Here is an 18828-nt window from a genome sequence, read left to right as displayed (position 1 = left end):
ATATTTTTTTTAAAAATCAATAAAATATATTTGAAAAAAAGAAAAGAAAGAGAGAAAAGAATGAAGGGTCTTGCGTTTGATTCCAGTCAAGGGCAAATACCTTTGGTTGCTCAATCCCTGGCCCTAGTTCGGGCATGTCCAGGAGGCAGCCAACCGATGTGCCTCTCACACATCAATGATTCTGTGTGTGTGTGTGTCTCCCCACCCTTCCACTCTCTCTAAAAATCAATGGGAAAATGTCCTGGGGTGAGGGTTAACACACACACACACACACACACTCTTGACTTAATCACTTGCACAAAAGACCCTTGTTTCACACTGGTAACCTCACAGCTGCCAGCACTTGGGACCTGGATGTCATCGAGTGCACCAGTCAGCTCACCTCACCTCTGAGCCCCCGGTGTCGGTGTCGTCAGCGGGAAGCAGGACGGGACTCACCAGGTTCTTTAGATAAAGCACTCAGAGCCGTGCCCGCCCGGCACAGGCACTCAGTCAGAGGGGTGGGGAGAGCCTCCGTTTCTCTCCCTGGAAAATGGGGGCAGAGGAGTGCGGACTCCAGGGGGATCCCAGCTCCTTCACTCCATGGGGTGACTCCTCTCTGACACCCCAGTTTTAGCAGCGAAAAAGCGAGGTGCTGGGGAGGAAAGGGCCACAGCAGACCCCCAGCACCAGCCCCGGCCAGAGGCAGGAGGTGAGGGGGTCCCGGCGTGCACAGGGTCTGTCTCTCAGTGTCTCCCCTTTTCTCTCTCTGCAGACAATGCGTGTTATTCTCTCTGACTCCCTCTGTCAGTCTCTGTCTGTCCCTGTCTGTCTCTGTCTTGTCTCTCATTTGCTGTTTTGTCATCTGTCCCCCTTCCTCTCTGAGTTCTCCTGAGTTAGTCTGTCTGTGGCCTCTCTCTCTCTGCTCTCCCCACCCCATCTCTAGCTCTCTCTCTCTCACTGTCTCTCCCGCTCTGCGTGGCTGTCTCTCCCGCTCTGCGTGGCTGTCTCTCTCCCCCTCTATCTCCCCAGGGGACTCTCCTCTCCTCCACCCGCCCGGGAAGTCCCCGAAACCTGTGGCCTCTCCCGGGATGGCAGGCAGGTGAGTCACAGGCATTCCTGCCGATTTTCGGGGATTGTGCACGGCCAGGCCCCCTGCCTGCCCCTCCCCTAATTCACCCCCGGACCTCACATCACCGGTGTGTGTCACTCAAGGCAGAGACAGAACGAGTCAGAGACAGACAAACAGAAAGAGAGAAAACAGATACAGTGACACAGAAAGAGAGTCAGTTCTAGAGACAGAGACGAAGAAAAAGAATGAAACAGAGAGACGGCAAAAAGACAGAGACGGAGAGAGACACGGAAGAGGAGAGACAGACAGAGTGTTGGGGAGGCCAGAGGAGTCTGAGGAGGCGATGGGTGGGGTTCGAGATAACTCCCCCACTCTTCACACAGAAGAGGAAATTGTGTCAGGGAGTGCTGAGGTCACCCGGCCAGGAAGCGTAACCCCAGACCGCACAGTTTCGTGTGACACCCACCCCTGAGGCCCCCCACCCTCCCCAGACCCACGTCTCAGCCCAAAAAGCAAGGCTCGGAGGGAGTGGAGCCGCCTGCCCATGGTCACCCAGGAGCGAATGGCGGAGCTGGGTCCCCAGCCCTCCTGGGCCGGCACCCCAATGTCTACGTCCCCAGCTCATGCACCTTCACATCTCATTCACCCCAGAGGGGCCCCGATTCCACCCGAGGAAACGGAGGCTCAGAAAGGAGGCTCTGCTGAAACCGGTGTGGCTCAGTGGATAGAGCATCGGCCTTCAGGCTGAAAGATCCCAGGTTCGATTCCAGTCAAGGGCATGTACCTTGGTTGTGGGCACATCCCAAATGGAGGAAGCAGCTGATCGATGTCTCTCTCTCTCATCGATGTTTCTAACTCTCTATCCCTCTACCTTCCTCACTGTAAAAAAATCAATAAAATATATTTTTTAAAATACAGCTTAGGACTGCTATAAAAAAAGAAAAGAAAAGAAAAAGAAAAGAAAAGAAAAGAAAAGAAAAGAAAAGAAAAGAAAAGAAAAGAAAAGAAAAGAAAAGAAAAGAAAAGAAAAGAAAAAAGAAAAGAAAGGAGGCTCTGTTGGTTCCTGCAGGGAGTGGTCAGCATGAGGACCCTGAGGTCAGATTCCTGTCACCAGCTCCCTCCCCACCTCACAGACAGGAAACGGGGGCCAGAGGCTGGAGTTGGGTGCGAGAATACTAATGACAGTTACAGTTTCTCATCGAGCACCTACTATGCATCAGGCGCTGTGGCCAGCACCTCGGTTGCGTTGCTTTTCGCCCCTAGCACCCCAGCCCTGAGAGGGAGGCCCTTGTTATCTTGCCTTTCCAGGAGGAGCGTGAGGCACAGAGAGGTTAAGTAACCTGCCCGGGGCCACACAGCTCCTGAGTATCTCGCTGGAATTTGAACCCTCGCAGTCTGGTGCCAGCCCCCACATACTCCCCCCCTTTTTGATTTTTCAATATGTTTTTATTGATTTCAGAGAGAGGAAGGGAGAAGAAGAGAGAAATTAAAATATCAATGGAGAGAATCGTTGATTGGCTGCCTCCTGCACGCCCCCTACTGGGGATTGAGCCTGCAACCCCAGCATGTGCCCAGACTGAAAACTGAACCGTGACCTTTTGGTTCCTGGGTCGATGCCCAACCACTGAGCAACACTGGCCAGGCAGAGTCCCCACACTCTTCATCACGAGGGCAGACTGCCTCCTTAGAAGAGAAGGTTTCTTTGGTGATTTATCTTTAAATCACCAGCTTAAGGCTTCAACGAATAAGAACAACAATGGGCTGGTGCCATTTTGGGGCTCAGCCCATCCTGTATCCAGATGACCTAATGGATGTATAATCCCTTACCAAAAAAAAAAAAAAAATACAACAATAACAGTGTCATCACTGCGTAGTGGTAGAGGTAGAGGTACGTACGCAGTGCCTAGTACTTTCTCCCTTCCCACGCCTGTTCCGGCTGCACTGCCAGATCCTCAGGCAGCTCCTGCCTCAGACTTCCGTCCGCTGGTTCCTCCCCCTGAACTCTTCCCAGACCAATTGCCCCACTTCCTCCCACACCCGGCCAGCCTCTGCTCAAACGCCACCTGCTCCGGGGAGCCCTCCTGGATCACGCCACTTACACCCACCAACCTCCCCTGTCCCTGGCACCTGCTTCCGCTGGCTGGTTCCCCCCGCTGTACTCACCACGGCCTGACAGCCACCGATTAGATAACAGACCCGCGCCCCAGCGTCTCTGAGGCCCGGACTTTGCTTTGTTTGCTGCCACGACCCAGTCCTGGACCAGCGCCTAGAACTTAGTCAGCATTGAAGGGATTTGTCAGAGTCCTCCAAGGGGGTGAGCAACTGTTCAAAGATCTCACCTGCATTCTATTGCTCTGGCTGGTCAGGCGCATCCTAACACAGAGAGACGATTTTATCTTTTGCATTTTATTTTACTTTTTAAAAAAAAAAAATGTATTGCCCTGCCCAGGTAGCTCAGTGGACTAGAGCATCGTCCTGATATGCCAGGGTTGTAGGTCCGATCCTGGGTCAGGACACATACAAGAATCAATTGATCACCAAAACCGGTTTGGCTCAGTGGATAGAGCGTTGGCCTGCAGACTGAAAGGTCCCAGGTTCAATTCCGGTCAAGGGCATGTACCTTGGTTGTGGGCACATCCCCAGTAGGGGGTGTGCAAGAGGCAGCTGATCTATGTTTCTAACTATCTCTTCCCCTTTCTCTCTGTAAAAAATCAATAAAATATATTTTTTAAAATAATAAAAAGTAAAATTATATTTTAAAAATAATCAATTAATCAATGAATGCATAAATAAGTGGAACAACAATGTTTCTCTCCTCCCTTCTTCTCTCTCTAAAATCAATAAATTAAAAAGATTTATTATGAATCTTTACAAATACACAGAAAAAGAGACAGGATGGCATGTAAGTTACTTGAATCCAATACAAATATTTCGGCTTTCTTTTTTCCTACAGTATTTTAAAGTAGGTGCAGACATCAATGACATTAACCTTTAAATATTTCAGTGAGCTACAAAATTTAAGAACAATTTCCCCACATAACCACAAAAACCTTGTCATAACAGCGCTATGTGCTTTTTGGCTGAAGTGTTTTAAAGTAGATTAGAGACATATTATTTCAAGCTCGAATATTTCAACATTCGTCTCTAACTGATAACACACTTCCCCACATCATTACGCCACCATTGTCCCTCCTAACAACACTAACCAAAATCCAGTATTATCTAGTAACCAGCCACGAATTCCCCTATCTGGTCAAGTTTTAATCTCAGGGGGTGGGGTTCCTCGCCCGCGATCCCAGAGAAGGACGTGGGGGGCCTGGGATTTGCAGGGTCCGGACACAGCTGTGACCAAGGCCGTGAGTCAGAGCCTAGCCGGCCCCCCGCTCCGCAGGCCCCGCCCTGGGGGAGGAAAGCTTGGCGGGGGGAGGGGGGAAGGGGGAAGAGGGAAGGAGGGGGCGCCCACTCATCCCGAGCTGACTTGCTCTTTCGTCAAACCTCTGGGAGGAGCCCCAGGGTGAACAAAACTGCCTCCTTCCCCGGGCCAGACCCAGAGGTGCAGGGAGGCCGCGCACGGAGCCGCTGCCTGACATGGGCGTCCGGGGAATGCTGCCGCTGCTGCTGCTGTGGGTTCCAGCCTGCATTCCAGGTAGGGCCGGCCCGGAGCCCGCTCTGAGGGGTGAGGGAGGGAGCGAGAGGAGGGGGACTCCAAGTCTGGAGAGTTGGAGGAGGAGGAGGGGGAGGAAGAGAAGGAGGAGGAAGAGGAGAAGAAGGAGGAGGAGGAGGGGGAGGAGGAGGAGGGGGGGGAGGAGGAGGAGGAGGAGGGGGAGGAGGAGGGGACCTCAGTCCACAGCCCCTGCATTGAAACAATGGTTCTCCTATCTGCAGCCCCACAGGGCACAGGACCTCCTAGCTCACAGTATGTCTTAGGAAACCCTAAGCGAGGCATTGAGCGGAGGCATTTAGCAACAGCCGCCTTTCAGCGAGTCCTCTTCTAAGCTCTTTCCTTGCCATTTCAAACCGGGAGGGCGGAGTTATATTTTAACTTTTTACTACACAGAAGGAAACCGAGGCAGAGAGGGGTTAAGTAACGGGTCTGAGGTCACACAGCCAGGTCTGATCCCCGCAGGGCCGTCCCACTGCTCTCTCCACTGTCTCACACTCACACACACACACACACGGAGGACCGAGCATTTGGCACTCGGTCCACCAAGGGTCAAGGCCGGGCGTCAGAGAGGCAGAGGCGGGGGACTAGGGCTTGCCTCCGGAGGACCCTCTCACCTGCTTTCCTCGGGAAATGTAGGCGAAAGGGCAGGAAATAGGGGAAAGGGTAGGAAATAGAGAAGGAACTGAGTCAGAGCGAGGTGGGAGGGGGGCTCTTGGGGTTGAGGAGTATTTTGTGAATGAATAACCCGGAAAGCTCTCCCGGCCGGTGAATGAGTAATGACTCTGGAGGACTCCGAATTTGGGGTGGCGGGCACGGACCATATGTCAGGCCTGGAGGGCGGAGAATAGCCGGGCTGGTCCGAGGAGCTATAGCCTGGGGGCGGGGCTAGTGGGCGGGGAGGGAGTCTGGGGGCGGGGATAGTGGGCGGGGAGAGAGCCTGGGGGCGGAGCTGGAGGGCGGGGAGAGAGCCTGGGGGCGGGGCTAGAGGGCGGGGAGGGAGTCTAGGGGCGGGGCTTGAGGGAGGAGAGGGAGCCTGGGGGCGGAGCTAGTGGGCGGGGAGAGAGCCTGGGGGAGGGGCTAGCAGGCGGGGAGGATCCTGGGGGCGGAGCTAGAGGGCGGGGAGAGAGCCTGGGGGCGGGGCGGGAGGGCGGGGAGAGAGTCTGGGGGCCGAGCTAGAGGGCGGGGAGGGAGTCTAGGGGCGGGGCTAGTGGGCGGGGAGAGAGCCTGGGGGCGGGGCTAGTGGCGGAGTGAGAACCGCGGGGATACGGGGCTCGCCAAGGCGGAGTGGGGGTTGAATCTCGGGAGGTCGGGGGGGCTGAACTTCAGAGCCGACTGATGGGCGGGAGGGAATGTCGGGGCAGACTTCGGGGTGGGTAGAACCTGAGGAAGTTCGGAGGGGGACGGAGTTAGAACGTAAAGATCCTCGGGGTCGGTGAGGATGGATGGCCCCGGGGGAGCTGGCGGAGTGGACCGAGGGTCGGCGGGATGGACTCAGAGCGAGGCGACAGGACTTTCAGGATGGGCCGCACGCAGACAGATTCCAAGAGGAAGTTAGTGAGGGCCAGGCGTCAGGGAAGGACGTGTGTGTGTGTGTGTGTGTGTGTGTGTGTGTGTGTGTGTGTGTTGGGGGTGGTGTGTGTGTGTGTGTGTGTGTGTGTGTGGTGTGTGTTGGGGGTGGGGTGTGTGCGTGCGTGTGTGTGTATGTGTGTGTGTGTTGGGAGTGGTGGGGGGTAGAATCCTAGGAAAGGGGTGCGTAGATAGAATATTGCGAGAGACAGACTAGGAGTGCCCTGGCCAGGATCCAGCTCCGGAGCCCAGAGGATGGGAGGACGGGGCTCAAACCTGCGCACACAGGGCTCGGAGACTCAGTCTTGGTGCTGGGACCTCAGGGGCCGGAGGGGGCGGCGCAGAGCTGTGGTAACCTCCCCTGTGGTCCCCGCCTCTCCCCCCAGCCGCCTGGGGCCTGCGGTGCATGCGGTGTGAGCGGACCGGGAGCTGCCAGGTGCAGGAGTGCGCGCCGGGCCAGGACCTCTGCAGAACCACGATCCTGAGCATCTGGGAAGGTAAGCCCCACCCCCTACACACACACACACACACACACACACACACACACACACTCCACCGCGTGACCAGGAAGCCTGTCTCACCAACTATGGGGAAATGCACACGAAAAGACCAGTGACCGTTTCAGCCCAGCAGATTGGCAGACAGTGCCTGCGTGGTGAGGGCGTGGAGCCGCAGACCCCGCTTCTGGGAGGTCTCCCTCACACAGCGATGTGGCAATCAGTACCTGGTGTAGACAGAGAGCAGCGGGCACAGCAGCCAGCATTCCAGCTGCCGAGCACATAGGAACACACAGAGCCCAGGGACATGTGTGTAAGAATGTCCTGAGCAGTGACGTTGGCGATATGGAAAAACTGGAAACACCCTGAAGTCACTTGGCAGTGGAGAACAAAACTATGACTTAATCACGGCTGTTCAAAGCAGAAACCAGCACTGCGGGTATTCACACGGATACACCTAAAACATATAAGGTGGACAGGGGGGTGGGAAAGCATGCTGCAGAAGGGATACCTTGAAATATAAAGTGTAAAATAGTGTGTGAAGCAGCAGTGTAAGAATCACCTACACCGGTGGCTGGCTCTGGGCAGGGCACAGGGGAATGTGATACAGGGGGTGGGGTGAGAGGGAGTGGGGTACCAAAAGTTTTCACTGTATCTTTTAAGGTTAGTTTATTTTCTTTCCCCAAAATACTGGTATCCATAAGTCACAGTGTTTGTTTTCTGTTTGTTTGTTTTTTGTTTGTTTGTTTTTAATATATTTTATTGATTTTTTTACAGAGAGGAAGGGAGAGGGATAGAGAGCTAGAAACATCGATGAGAGAGAAACATCCATCAGCTGCCTCCTGCACACCCCCTACTGGGGATGTGTCCGCCGCCAAGGTGCATGCCCTTGACCGGAATTGAACCTGGGACCCTTGAGTCTGCAGGCTGACACTCTGTCCCACTGAGCCAAACCGGTTAGGGCAGTTTATTATTATTTTTTTAATATCTGAAATAAATGTAACAAAGTGCTTCATAGTTCATAAAATTGGATGATGAATACACAATATATATGATAACATCATCTTATCCTTTTGGGCTAAGCTTAAAGCATTTTCCCTTAAAAATTTTTAAAAATATATATTTTATTGATGTTTTACAGAGAGGAAGAGAGAGAGATAGAGAGTTAGAAACATGGATCAGCTGCCTCTTGCATGCCCCATACTGGGGATGTGCCCGCCGCCAAGGTGCATGCCCTTGACCTGAATTGAACCTGGGACCTTTCAGTCGGCAGGCTGCCACTCTATCCACTGAGCCAAACTGGTTTCGGCTCACTTAAAATTTCCTATTAGAGGCATCTCCCTGCTGATTGCTAAGTTGGGAGAGAGAGGGAGTTGGAGCGAGAAGGTCCCAGTGATAGTGCTGTCACTGAGACAGTAGGGTCCCTGTGAGGGGTGGGGACGGGGGACGACTCTAGAAGAGACAGAGTTGGACCCAGATAAGAACAGAGGCCTGAGGATCAGCCACGGGCGTGGCTACCTTAAGATCAGGTGTGTTCGAGGCTGGCTGAGCCAGAGGGGCCTCCGGGGTAACGGGATCCGTTCCCCGCAGAAGGTGCAGAGCTGGAGGTGGTGGAGACGGACTGTGCCCATCCGGAGAAGACCAACAGGACCATGAGCTATCGGGTCGGCATGCAGGTCATCACCCTGATGGAGACCGTGTGCGGGTTCGATCTGTGCAACCGGCCCAGCCCCGGTGAGTAGGCCAGCCCTGGCCATGCCCAACCCCAAACTGTCTCCAACGCCACCCCATAGTCATCCCGATCCTACGCTCCATCCTGTGCCACCCCGACCCCAACTCGGTGCCTCACCCAAGCCCAACCCCAGCTCAACCTCACCTCCAGTCTCATCTCCACACTCACTTCACCTCTGACACCCTCCGACTCAGATTCATCCTGTTCCACACACGTCTCTCACCCCACCCCGAAATCAGCCCATCGCGTCTCACACTGCCACCGTTCCCACCCACAAACTCATCCCCTTCCCTGACTCTGTCCCATCCCCTACATGTTTGTGGGTTTGTTCATTTTTTATCGTTTAAAGCACATGTGTCAAACACAAGGCCCGCGGGCCAAATCCAGCCCGCCAGGCCTTGCAATGTGGCCCGCACCGCGCTGTCATCACTGCACTCCGCTGTCAGTTGATGACATTGTCAGTTTATGACTGTTCAGTAAACCATTCGGCCCTCGATTTAGGCTGGATTTTAGATTTTGGCCCCTTCTCTGATTGAGTTCGACACCCCTAGTTTAAAGGATTACATATGTCTTCTTTTCCCCACGTGACTCCCTCCCGCCCCGCACATGTTTGTTTATGGTTGTTAAAGTATAAGATGCATGCCGAAACCGGTTTGGCCCAGTGGATAGAGCGTCGGCCTGCGGACTCAAGGTCCCAGGTTCGATTCCGGTCAGGGGCGTGTACCTTGGTTGCAGGCACAGCCCCAGTGGGGGTTGTGCAAGAGGCAGCTGATCGATGTTTCTCTCTCATCGATGTTTCTAACTCTCTATCCCTCTCCCTTCCTCTCTGTAAAAAAATCAATTATATATATATATATATATATATATATATATATATATATATATATATATATTTTTTTTTTTTTTTTTTTTTTTTAAAGTATAAGATGCAACACCTACTCTTACAAAGTTACACACACATACACTCAAGAGGTGGCTGAGGGATCTCACTGGAGATTGTCACCTAACCTTTCCCGCGGGACAGGAGATGGCTCCGGCAATAGGTCACACGGTCAGGGATACAAAGGCCAGAGATACCAGAGGCTCAGCCTTCTTAAGGGAAGTCCAGGAGGAGGGGTCCCAGGCCGCAGTGGGCTCGGAAAGTTCCCCAGCATAGATGCTCCTTGGCTGTGGCAGCGGAAAAGGATGTGAAGAAACTTGTGTTGAGTCCCGTGGCTTCCGGCTCCGGTCAGTTTACGAAAAAGACTTGGAAAGATTCCAACTGCCCGCATTTCCACAGGAGAGAAAGGAGGGGGAGGAATAAGGGCAGGCAGAGATTCGTTTTTTCTGGCCCTCACGAGGAAGGAAATTGATTAAGACCAGTCCAGTCGCAATGCCGTCCATAAGCAGAGAGCCTGTGTTTGTATTTTTTTTTCCCTCTTTAAAAATGGGTTTTTGTTGATTTCAGAGAGAGGAAGGGAGAGGGAGAAGGGGATAGAAACATCAATGGTGAGAGAGAATCAGTGATTAGCTGTCTCCTGCACACCCACACTGGGGATCCAGCCCACAATCCGGGCATGTGCCCTTGACGGGGAATTAACTCATGACCTCCTGAGCCACACTGTCCAGGCTGTACCACTGAGCCACACTGTCCAGGCTGTACCTACAACTGAGCCACACTGTCCAGGCTATACCACTGAGCCGCACTGTCCAGGCTGTACCTACCACTGAGCCGCACTGTCCAGGCTGTACCTACCACTGAGCCGCACTGTCCAGGCTGTACCACTGAGCCGCACTGTCCAGGCTGTACCTACCACTGAGCCACACTGTCCAGGCTGTACCTACCACTGAGCCACACTGTCCAGGCTGTACCTACCACTGAGCCGCACTGTCCAGGCTGTACCGGGTTTTCCTTATTCTTCATCCATCCTGACCTCAAACTTGTATCTGTTGGTGGGAACTGAATCAGATGTTCATTTTCAAGGAAGTGACGAGAGAGATGACGCCAGCTTCCTCTGCGGTTAGAGAAAAACGCTAATAATTGGGCCCAAGTAATGCTTCCAATGAGAGATGATATTCCAAATATTTAATAGTATCGATCAGTGCTGAAGGCATTGATCCATTGGAAGAGGCCCCTGGAGGCCCCCTGCTGGGTCTGGAGTTGCTCCTTGAGCTGGTGGATCTGGGGACAGGAGGATTCTAAAGAAAGGGTGGAGGTGATCAGGGAGCTTGGAGCAACAGCTGCCAATTCGGTAATTTAAACACTGACATGCCCTATCAGCCCCATTTCTAATGCCATCTTACCCTGCTGGGGGGACTAGATAGCTGGTTACGCCACATCCTGTCCGTAGTGACACTGGACGCAGCTGTGACCCACGGAGCTCACCATCCAGGGGACCGGGGAGACCCATCGCCAGACAGTGACCGCCCAGAGTATCGGAGCTGGGAGGGGGAGCACAAGCAGAGGATGAGAACCGTGGGGAAGCACAGCCCAGAACTGCCAGGGCTGAGGGGGGGGGGGGGCAGAGAGGTCAGGGCTGAGATGGGGGAGCAGAGAGGTCAGGCTGAGCGGGGGGAGCAGAGAGGTCAGGGCCGGGATAAATGGAGAGTAGGGGCTGTGGGACCCTGGAGGAGATACGAGACCAGGGCAGGGAAGGTTTCCTACAGGAGCAGCAGCTAAGCTGGATCTTGAGGGATGAGAGGAGTGAGACTGTTAAAAACACAGTGGAGCCCTAGCTGGTGTGGCTCAATGAACAGAGCTACGACCTGGGTCAAGGTCACATGCCCTGGTTTCGGGCTCGGTCCCCAGTAGGGGGTGTGCAGGAGGCAGCCGATCAATGATTCTCTCTCATCATTGATGCTTCTCTCTCTCTCTCCCCTCTCTCTTCCTCTCTGAAATCAATAAAAATAATAAATAAATAAAACCCTAAAAAATAAAATACAAAGACAGTGGAGAGGGTTTTCCAGGCAAAGGGAGCCATAGATACAAAGGGCCAGAGGGGGGTGGAAATAGTGTGGCTGGAGGAAAGGGTAACATGGGGCGAGAGGAGCTGGTGGAATTGGCTGCATCTTATTACACAGGATCTCCAGGCTGCCGTGAGGAATACAGACTTCACCCTGGGAATGGGGGGAGGTCATGATGGAGGGATGCAGTGATGGAGGGATGAGGTGATGGAGGGGTTTGGTGATGAGGTGATGAAGTGATGGAGGGATGAGATGATGGAGGGATTGGTGATAGAAGGGTGCAGGGATGGAGGGATGTGATGATGGAAGCATGCAGTGATGGAAGCACGCAGAGATGGAGGGGAGATAGGAAAGGGGAGACCAACATGGGTGGATGAGGTTGTCCAGGTGAAGATGAAGGTGGCTGATTAGAGTGTCAGCCCTGCAGACGGAGAGACGTGGGTGGAGTTTGGAGCTATTTACCAGCAGGTGAGCAAGCTTTAGCGGCAGGTTAGACATGGCAGTGGTGTGGTACTTCTGGTCACGATGGAGTCGATTGCATAAGACTAACCCCCTGCCAATGACCGCTGTGAAAGCTGGACGGACTATAAACAGTCACTGGAAGGCACTGACGGGCCGCGGATGAAGAGAAGAAGCGGAGGTGCTATCTTTGAAAGGGGGAAGCACAGCCGTTGGTTCCGCAGACAAGCTGGGCTTTTCCTGAGAGCGCTTTCCTGGCTCCTGTGGGGAGAAGCAGAGCGCAGAGAGGTTGTCGCCAAGAAGACAGACGTGGCGTCTGGGGCTGTCCGTGTCTAGGAAATGAGAGGGAAAAGCTGGAGGAGGGAATCCCGAAACCTGCAGGCGACTTCCTTCGGCCCCTGGCAAGCTGTGCGTGCACGAGGGGAGACGCTGAGGAACTCTCGGGAAATAGCATCCGGGGAGCTCAGAACCGAGCAAGGACTCCAGCGGGCATAGGATGCTGGCGCACCCAAGGTGCCACGTTGGCAAGAAGGGCCTTGGTGCCGAGACCGGTTTGGGTCAGTGGATAGAGCGTCAGCCTGTGGACTGAAAGGTCCCGGGTTCGATTCCGGTCAAGGGCATGTACCTTGGTTGCGGGCACATCCCCGGTGGGGGGTGTGCAAGAGGCAGCTGATGGATGATTCTCTCTCATCGATGTTTCTGACACTCTATCCCTCTCTCTTCCTCTCTGTGAAAAATCAATAAAATATTTTTTTTTTAAAAAGGGGGGAGGGGGGCCTCGGGCTTTTCTCTGAGGCCACCCGCTGGGATCAGGGACAACACGGAAATAGACCGGCCCCCAAAACACCTCTGTTCCACCGTCACCAGGAAGAAGGCCTGGCTCTCTTCGAAAGAAGATACATCACTCTGAGCCTTTACAAATGTCCTTCTACAATGTCTGGCATCTGATCAAAACTTACAAGGTAGCTTGAAGAAACTAAAAAGGGCCAATGGACCAGAACCCAAGAGAAACAGAATCGTCATTATGCTGATACTGGAGTTATTACACATGTGGGACTTTGCAATAGCTATGATGAATATAGTGACGAAAATAGAGGAAAGGATACGTCTTAGCAGCAATCTGAGCCGGTTTGGCTCAGTAGATAGAGCATCGGCCCTCAGGCTAAATAAAGGGTCACAGGTTTGATTCAGTCAAGGGCACATACCTCCGTTGCAGGCTGGGTCCCCAGCCCAGGTCAGGGCCCATGTGGGAGGCAACCAACCAATGTGTCTGTCACATCAATGTTTTGCTCCCTCTCTCTGTCTCCCTCCCTCCCTTCCACTCTCAGTAAAAAATCAATGGGAAAATATCCTCAGGTGAGGATTAACAAACCAACAAACCAACAAAATGTAAAAGAGCCCTAGCTGATTTGGCTCAGTGGGTAGAGTGTTGGCCTCTGGACTGAAGAGTCCCGGGTTCAATTCTGGTGAAGGGCACATGTCCAAGTTGCGGGCTCAATCCCCAATAGGGAGTGTGCAGGAGGCAGCTGATCAATGAGTCTTTCTCACCATTGATGTTTCTCTCTCTCTCTCTCTCTCTCTCTCTCTCTCTCTCTCTCTCTCTCTCTCTCCCTCTCCTCCTTCCTCTCTGAAATCAATAAGATATATTTTTAAAAAATGTAAAAGGGTCCAACAGTAACTATAGAACAGTGACTGAAATTAAGAACTCAGTAGATGTGCTTAATAGAGATCAGAAGTAGCAGAGCAGCCCTCACAGGTTTGGCTCAGGGAGTAGAGTGTCGGCCTGCATACTAAAGGGTCCTGGGTTCGATTCTGGTCAAGGGCATGTACCTTGGTTGCGGACTCGATCCCCAGAAGGGGGCGTGCAGAAGTCAGCTGATCGGTGTTTCTCTCTCATCAAGGTTTCTAACTCCCTATCCCTCTCCCTTCCTCTCTTTAAGAAATCAATAAAATATATATTTTTTTAAAGAAAGAAAGGAAGGAAGGAAGGAAGGAAGGAAGGAAGGAAGGAAGGAAGGAAGGAAGGAAGGAAGGAAGGAAGATAGATCCTAGGGCCATGGGGGATGAACAGGGGCTGGGGTTGGGATGGCGACGATGGACCCCGGGAGGCCAGGGAGGAGCTGGTGTGAAGGAGGCCTGAGCTGGCCTGGTCGTGGGGCTGGGAAGGGGGAATGGGTTCCGGAAAGACTCAGAGTGGACAGGGTTTGACGCCTGGCTGGCGTGGGATAAGGAGGGGTTGACGCTGAGGTGAGCGTTCAAGGGAGCTGGACCACAGGCCTCGCCCCGCGGACTCACCCTCCGGGTCCCTCCCCTCCCCCCCAGGCCGGGCTGCCGCCGCCTTCCCCCGAAGCCGGAGCCGCTACCTCGAATGCGTCTCCTGCGCCTCTTCAGACCTGAGCTGCGAGCGGGGCCGGGACAAGAGCCTGCAGTGCCGCAGCCCCAGCGAGCAGTGCCTGGAGGTGGTGACCCACCGGGACCCGGCAGGTGAGCCCCCTCTGCAGGCGATCTCCCCCCCCCCCCCCCCCCCCCGCCTCGCTCCTTCCCACGCTGTCCCTAACCCCGCATCACCCGGGCCTAAGCCAGGCGGAGAGTCAGCGCTCCCAACACCAGTCCCTGGCCGGGCGTCCGGGCACAGCGGCAGCTCGCGTCAGCAGGAACCCAGATGCTCTCTCCTCTCTCTCTTACGGTTTCCACTCTCCGCATCGCCTCCCAGCCCAAAACAGCTGCGGAGTCCCGGGCCTCGGGTCCTCGTTCCAGGGAGAGGGAAGGGGAGCCCTGCGGGAGGGCCCCGTTGGTTGAGCACTGTCCCATGCACCGAAAGGTGGCCAGTTCGATTCCCGGTCAGGGCACACACAGGGGTTGCGAGTTTGATACCCAGCCGAGGAACATATCTGGTCAAGATTTCTCTCTCACATCGATGTTTCTCTCTCTCTCTCCCTTCCTCTCTCTAAGCATGTCTTCGGGTGAGGGTTTAAAAAAATACACAAAAAAAACAAGGAAGGTGAAAAGAAGGGGCACCTCTCATTTCGTAAGGGTTCTTTTTTCTGGACATCCCACAAGCCAGTGGTCGGCAAACTGCGGCTCGCGAGCCACATGCAGCTCTTTGACCCCTTGAGTTTTTAGCAAAGGCCAGCTTAGGAGTGCCCTAATTAAGTTAGTGCCAATGTACCTACCTCTATAGTTTAAGTTTAAAAAATTTGGCTCTCAAAAGAAATTTCAATCATTGTCCTGTTGACATTTGGCTCTGTTGACTCATGAGTTTGCCGACCACTGGTATAAACCTTCCTACTTACACCGCACTAGCCAGAACTTAGCCACCGTGACTGCAGACCCTGAGGCTGGGAAATGTGTCTCTGGCTAGATCTATGCTGCCCCAGAGGAAATGAGGCTCCTCTAGGGAAGGTGGAGCAGAGAATGGATAGATGGCTGCTGGAGGGGAGGGGGGGAGCACTCCAGCTCAGCCTTCCTGCACACTCTGACCTGTTCTCCGCCCCACAGGGAGCCCAGGGGACGAGCGCCACTCCCGAGGCTGCGGCCACCTCCCGGGCTGCCCCGGCCCCACCGGCTTCCACAACAACCTCACCTTCCACTTCCTGCGCTGCTGCAACACCACCAAATGCAACGGGGGCCCAGGTAAGGGGCGGGGCCCGGGTGAGGGGCGGGGCCCGGGTGAGGGGCGGGGCCCAGGTAAGGGGCGGGGCCAGGTGGGGGCCGGGTAAGGGGCGGGGCCGGGTGAGGGGCGGGGCCCAGGTAATGGGCGGGGCCCGGGTGAGGGCGGGGTAGGTAAGGGGCGGGGCTAAATAAGGGGGCCGGGTAAGGGGCGGGGCCCGGTGGGGCCCCGGGGTCTGGGCGGGAGGGCCCTCCAGGACACGGCCGCTCTCCTGCGGGCTCACACCTCCACTTCAGGTCCCTGTTTCTCCCTCTGAAAGGCAGACGTAGCAAGTCCCTCCTCAAAGGAGGATTCTGGGGGAATGCAATGAGTCTCTCCCACCTTCACGGAGACCCACGGGCCACGCTTCCTACATCCTCTTGAGTCCTTCCACTGCCCCCCGCCCCGGTGTGAGCCACCACGGCCTCTCGCTTAGGTTGTTGCAATGACCTCCTCTCTGGTCCCCAAGGTTCAACACAGCAGCAAGTTTTTTTTTTAATGTAAATGCGATCTGGTCGCTCTCCGTCCTCAAGCTCTTTAACTTCCCTTGCTCTTAGGATAAAGCCAGAGGCCATGCTATGCCCTAGGTAATGCCTCACCCCTGCCTCCTGGTCTGGATTTAGTTCTGCCACTGCCCAGCGCCGCCCGGCCTCGGGGCCTTTGCACACGCAGTGCCCTCCGCCAGGAACGCGCCTCCCTCAGGAGCTCGCCTGGCTGGCCGTTTCTCACTGGGGTCTCCGCTTAAGGATGATCCTCAGTGAGATGCCAGGCCCCTCCCCTTCAGCACGATCTGAGCCCATCGTGTTCCTCTGTCTGTGGAACAGGACTGTCGGACAGTCCTCTGCCGGGCACAGCGTCGCCACTGCCACCGGTGGCTTTGGAGCGCTTGCCACGTGAACTGAATTTTGAATTTTATGTCATTACTAGAGGCCCGGTGCACAACATGTGTGCACTGGGGATTGGAGGGTGGCGGTTCCCCAGCCTGGCCTGTGCCCTCTCACAGTGTGGGAGCCCCAACATCGATCTCCCACCCATCTGGGGCTCCTCAATGGATTGCCCCAAAGAGGGAGGTCGGAGCTAGGGGTACTGCCCCTGGCATTGCCCTGTGGAGCCATCAAGTCCCACTGCGCACACAGCTTCCTGGTGATGGATTGTGACGGCGTGAGGGCGTGACGACCACACAAGCTTTTAGATCATTAATTCATTCCGATCTAGATGCAACCGCATGTGGCTAGTGACTACCGCGTGGACAGTGTCACTCCAAACTGTACGTTCTGTGAGAGTAGGGACTGCCTGGGCTTACCCAGATGCTCACCCAGAGCCTGGTCTGACAGGGGCTCATGGGGTCCTGAGAGGGATTTCTCCCACAGGCCCCAGAGAACCCCCAAAAGAGAGTGCGGTTCCAATGTCTGCCACAAGAGGGCGCCGTGCCATCTCAGGCTGAGCGCTGGGAGTCCAGGCAGGCAGGCAGGAGGACACGGCTCCCTGCACCCTAACCCTGTTTTAATGACCCTGGTCTCTTGTCTTCTCCCAAGTCGTGGAGCTTGAAAACCTGCCGCTGAACGGCCTGCAGTGTTACAGCTGTCAGGGCAACGGCACCCACGGATGTTCCCCCGAGGAGACCTCCCTCACCGCCTGCCGAGGCCCCATGGACCAGTGTCTGGAAGCCACAGGCACCGATGGTGAGGCCTCTGGGGGTGGGGAGGGGGGTCTGTAAGGGGAACAGTTTGACTGGACTTGGTGGTTGGAGGTGGGTCTGCTATGGGGTTTCCTACAGCAGGGTGCAGATGGTAGTAAGGGATTGGGACTTGCCCAGTAGGGAACGTGGACCGTTTTGGGGGTGGGACTTCCTGCCGGCTTCCCGGGCTTCCATCCGGTGAGGTCCTGGAAAGGCCTCTGTCCCAGGAGTCCCCAGACTTTCTGGTCTCAAGATCCCTTTGCGCTCCGTTATATCTATCAGATATTGACTGCGTTATAAATGAAGAGAGGCATTTTTACCAGATGTACTTATTAATGTATTTTAAGATAACGATTAAAAACCCATTCCACATGAACATATATATATATATATATATATATATATATATATTTTAATATATTTTATTGATTTTTCACAGAGAGGAAGGGAGAGGGATAGAGAGTTAGAAACATCGATGAGAGAGAAACATCGACCAGCTGCCTCCTGCAAACCCCCAACTGGGGATGTGCCCGCAACCAAGGCCCACGCTCTTGACCGGAATCGAACCTGGGACCTCTCAGTCCGCAGGCCGATGCTCTATCCACTGAGCCAAACCGGTTTCGGCCATGAACATATTTTTATGGAAAGGAGAAGACTACATTTTCCAAAATGAAAAGAAAAAAAAAATGTAGCAAGAAGACTGGCATTATTCTACACTTTTGCAAACCTCGTCCCTGTCTGGCTTAATGGCAGACAGCTGGGTCCTTGTAGCTGCTTCTGCATTCAGCTCGTTGCAAGATCACGTGTCCTGGTGGTTCTGGAAAACACCACTGCACGCTCGGGGGAGGAGAGCGGAAGAAGCCAGATGAGGCTTTGGCATGATTAGGAGAATGTTTGTAACGGCCCAGATCCCCAGCCCCACGCTCAGAACCTCTGCCCTTTCTGGCGGTGCCCACCACAAGGGATCTCGTCCCCCTGGCAGCCCGGGCCCGGGAGCGGGAAGTCACCCCGTCTTCTCTCTCCTCAGGGCCCGGCCGCCCCGGCTACACGGTCAGAGGCTGTGCCACCGCCTCCTGGTGCCAGGGCCTCCACGTGGCCGAAGCCTTCAGACTGACGGACCCCAACGTCTCCTGCTGCGCCGGACACGGCTGCAACCACCCCAACCGAGACGGGCAGCCCCGCAGGGGGGGCGCCCCCCGGCCCGGCCCTGCCCCCCTCGGCCTCGCCATCGCCCTGCTGGTGACAGCGAGACTATGGGGGGGCATGCTCCTCCGGACCTGACCCCCGCCCCACGCTCGCCCCGCCCTGGCTGGATCCGGGGGACCCCTCGCCCCTCCCTCAGCTCCCAGGCCTGCGGACTTGCTGTGTGATTTCAGGCCCGCGTGCTGCTTCCTCTGGGCCTCAGTGTCCCCAGCTGCGAAAACACCGCTCACAGGATTATGGGAAACAGAGGAGAAAGCTGGAGAAAGGCTGCGGGCCAGCAGGAGTTCCTGTTACTACTAATAGTGTTGCCCCTGTTGTTATTATTATTAATTAATATTTTTATTTAATATTTTATACTTTATATTAAAGATTTTTATACCAATGAA

At 54.7% G+C, this 18828-nt stretch overlaps 1 protein-coding gene and 2 long non-coding RNA genes across 4 annotated transcripts; 2 read left to right on the top strand and 1 right to left on the bottom strand.

The window, feature by feature from the left end:
• Positions 1-4541: 4541 nt before the first annotated feature.
• PLAUR (plasminogen activator, urokinase receptor) lies at positions 4542-18828 on the top strand. Its single transcript, XM_084905425.1, has 7 exons — positions 4542-4697; positions 6668-6778; positions 8369-8512; positions 14235-14396; positions 15411-15545; positions 17097-17243; positions 18267-18828. The coding sequence occupies exons 1-7, from the start codon at positions 4640-4642 to the stop codon at positions 18518-18520; spliced, it is 1011 nt and encodes a 336-aa protein (XP_084761551.1). The 5' UTR covers positions 4542-4639; the 3' UTR covers positions 18521-18828.
• LOC311633156 lies at positions 9930-10961 on the bottom strand. Of its 2 annotated transcripts, none has more exons than XR_014796902.1 (2): positions 10335-10961; positions 9930-10299 (listed from the first exon to the last, which is right to left on the bottom strand). It is a non-coding gene; the product is annotated as an uncharacterized lncRNA (long non-coding RNA). The 2 variants fall into 2 exon arrangements; XR_014796903.1 differs by having other exon boundaries at positions 10366-10961.
• LOC311633157 lies at positions 10956-13299 on the top strand. The gene is made up of 2 exons (XR_014796904.1): positions 10956-10994; positions 11053-13299. It is a non-coding gene; the product is annotated as an uncharacterized lncRNA (long non-coding RNA).

Source organism: Pipistrellus hanaki (genome assembly GCF_964339955.1).
Source record: "Pipistrellus hanaki genome assembly, chromosome: 15".
NCBI classification, from domain to species: Eukaryota; Metazoa; Chordata; class Mammalia; order Chiroptera; family Vespertilionidae; genus Pipistrellus; species Pipistrellus hanaki.
Note: the sequence above shows the minus strand (reverse complement) of the source record. Positions and strands in the feature narration are given on the sequence as shown.